The 2,989-nt window shown below is 33.8% G+C and overlaps 1 protein-coding gene across 1 annotated transcript; it reads left to right on the top strand.

Moving 5' to 3' along the window:
• Window positions 1-1,088: 1,088 nt before the first annotated feature.
• On the top strand, window positions 1,089-2,114 carry LOC139895615 (F-box only protein 8-like). The gene has a single exon (XM_071878147.1). It carries the CDS (start codon window positions 1,089-1,091, stop codon window positions 2,112-2,114), a length of 1,026 nt encoding a protein of 341 aa, XP_071734248.1.
• Window positions 2,115-2,989: the final 875 nt, after the last annotated feature.

The following is a 2,989-nucleotide window of genomic DNA, read 5'->3' as shown; positions in this document are numbered from 1 at the left end:
GGATTTCCATTAGTGCGTTTGCACCATTCCACGAAACGTTAGAAAAAACCTTATGGTTACGGTTATAAGATATGCACTCGTCCGACGTCCAAAAGTTGACAACATCGTTGTGGCATTTCCTCGAACTGAAATTTGTAACCCCGCCAAAACCCGACCACTTGAATATACGATCCCACATATCCATTGAGTGTTTACATAGGAAGAAGGCATGATCTAGGGTTTCTATATCATCGTCACAAAGTAGGCATAGAACACAGTTTAGGTCAATATCTCTTTTGTGTAATTCAACGCGAATTTAAAAGAGTAAAATACACATACAAGCTCACGAGTTATTTTAATTATTTTCTTTTCATACTACTAAACTTTATCACAATTTTTGGAATTTATAAATTTTAGAGCATTAGTTTCATCTACTAATTCACGATATGACATCTATTAGTGAAAGAAGATAAACATACCTCATCACGTACTTTTAAATATTCTCCTTTAGAAGTACCATGCTTTTATATTAAGAGTATGTCGTATTGAACTAGTAAATTGATCAAAATACACTTTTTTTAAGGCTTCAAACAAAATACACTTTTTAAGGCTTCATGTCTTTTTACACCATTCGGTAGACGGAATTTCTGTCTACCACCTTTATCTGTCGTCTACTATTATTTTTACAAAGTAGTCGACAGTTTTTTCGTCGACTACTCAATAAAGGTGGTCTACTACATAGTAGACGAAGATATAAGTCTATCAGGGTTACGTCTACTGCCTTATATCTTCGTTTACTTTATAGTAGACCACATGTATTGAGTAGTCGACGAAAAAACCGTCGACTACTTTGTAAAAAAGGTAGTAGACGATAGATAAAGGTGGTAGACAGAATTTCCGTCTACCGAATGGTGTAAAAAGACAATTTTTTTTAAAAAAATGTATTTTGTTTGAAGCCTTAAAAAAAAAAAAAAAAAAAAAAAAAAAAAAAAAAAAGTATATTTTGATCGTTTTACCCTTTTACTACCAACAAATTGAAGTAATGGGTACTAGATAAACTCGTACAAATCCAAATTAAAGCCCTAATATTCAAAACCCTAAAATCCAAAATGTCCACGAACTCAAACTCAGAATTAAGAATTCCGGATTACATACCGATAGAGATTCAAGTTGAAATCATAAAACATCTTCCGATTAAATCGTTAGTTCGATGCACATTGCTTTCAAAAGTTTTCAATGCCATCATCAAAAGCCGCTCGTTCATCACTAGACACAGTGTTCGCTACAATCAGATGCATCATCTACTTTCACGGTATTTAATCGATATGAATGACGAATTTCAACAAAATTATGTTTCTATCATTGATAATGATAATTTCCCCCAAAACAAGTTACCAATTACTGTTCATGACACTGTTAACCGAATTTATCCTGAGGTATCGTTCGTACTTGGTTCCTCTCACGGATTATTGTGTTTATTTGAAAGTGAAAATAATATAGATACGAAATGTTTTATATGGAATTCTTTCATTCAAAGATGCATTATTATACCGATTCCTGACCCAAAACATTGGGTTGTTGGTTTCGGAGTTTGTCCTGACACTTGTGACATTAAGCTTGTCAAAATTACAGATCGTGACAGTTGTAATTCCGTCAATTGGGACATCGAGGTTTATACTGTAAGCTCAGGGGTTTGGAGAACTATACCTAGCTATAAGCCTCGTAAATCAATTGACCTGACTTTGAATTCTGCAGTTTTAAATGGGATTATATATTTTCTTGCTAAGGATGATAGTGGAAAAACAAGGAGTGGGCATTGTAGAAATATGTTTGTTACATTTGATCTTACAAGTGAAAAAATTGGAGAAGTATACCTCCCAGATAGTTTAGCATTTTTGTCTGGATTTTTGAATCTCTCTACGCGAATGGAGTCTCTTGCTGAGATTCATGATTACAAAGAGGGTGAACAACGAGTTTGTGATGTCTGGATATTTAAGCATGTGTTTCCAAATTCTTGTGAAAAACTTTTTACTTTTAAGGCACCAAATGATTCATATGATAAAGTACTAGGATTTAGAAAGAATGGTGATCTTATACTGATGAGGTCTACACCATCTAATGAGAGACAGATTTGAAGTTTACAATCCATCATCACAACAGTTTACTGATCTTGAGGTTTTGGGAAGTGGTAATAGTATTGAGGCAGACCTTGTGCACTCCCTCACGGAAACTTTACTTCTAATTGACCAGCCGAATACTATCCTCATTAATGCAGACAACAATGATGATGATGACGACGATGATGATGATGATGATGATGATGATGATGATGATGATGATGATAACGACGAAGATGAGAATGATGAAGACGACGATGATGACAACGACAATAATGATGCTGACTATGATGGTGACATGTTCCAAGGTACTTTTATTATCTTCTGCTAATTTAGGTTTTATACTAATGATAATCAAATTTCAAATTTTGCAAACGTTATGCAATAATTGTTTGCAATTAAGTAGAGCTAGTTTTAGCTATATAATTTGTATTGCTGTATATTTGCAAGAGAAGATTGAACACTTCTTTATTGTTATATAAATGATAAAAATGATCTCAATTGATAGATGAGGAAGTTAGAATTACATACACAATATAGGACCTATCAAAGTTGCAAAAGTGTTACATAAATGATAATCGTGCAGGTGCATGAATGTGATTAAGTAGTAGTTAAGGAAATTCCCCTGCATTGGTTATATATTTACATTTCTTGATGCTTTAATTCGGTTTTAATGCCCGACACATAGTCATGTAGGAGCCTGCCTAATCGATGGGATACAGTTAGCATCCATCAAGTTGACCATGACTTATAAATATGATTTTCTAGTTGACTATGCCTTGTCAATATGGTCATTGTTAAAGCTGTGAAAATCAGCCTTGACTGAAGAGAATATCTTATGTTATATGCAAATGGTGGGAAGTTAAAGCACTTAATTGTGTAGGAGTGGAGTT

This window comes from Rutidosis leptorrhynchoides, chromosome 1, assembly GCF_046630445.1.
Source record: "Rutidosis leptorrhynchoides isolate AG116_Rl617_1_P2 chromosome 1, CSIRO_AGI_Rlap_v1, whole genome shotgun sequence".
Classification (NCBI taxonomy): domain Eukaryota; kingdom Viridiplantae; phylum Streptophyta; class Magnoliopsida; order Asterales; family Asteraceae; genus Rutidosis; species Rutidosis leptorrhynchoides.
This window is presented reverse-complemented; position numbering and strand designations above follow the sequence as displayed.

Coding starts and splice junctions, on each gene's coding strand:
- LOC139895615 (XM_071878147.1), top strand. CDS start 1,089: ATGTCCACGAACTCAAACTCAGAATTAAGAATTCCGGATTACATACCG.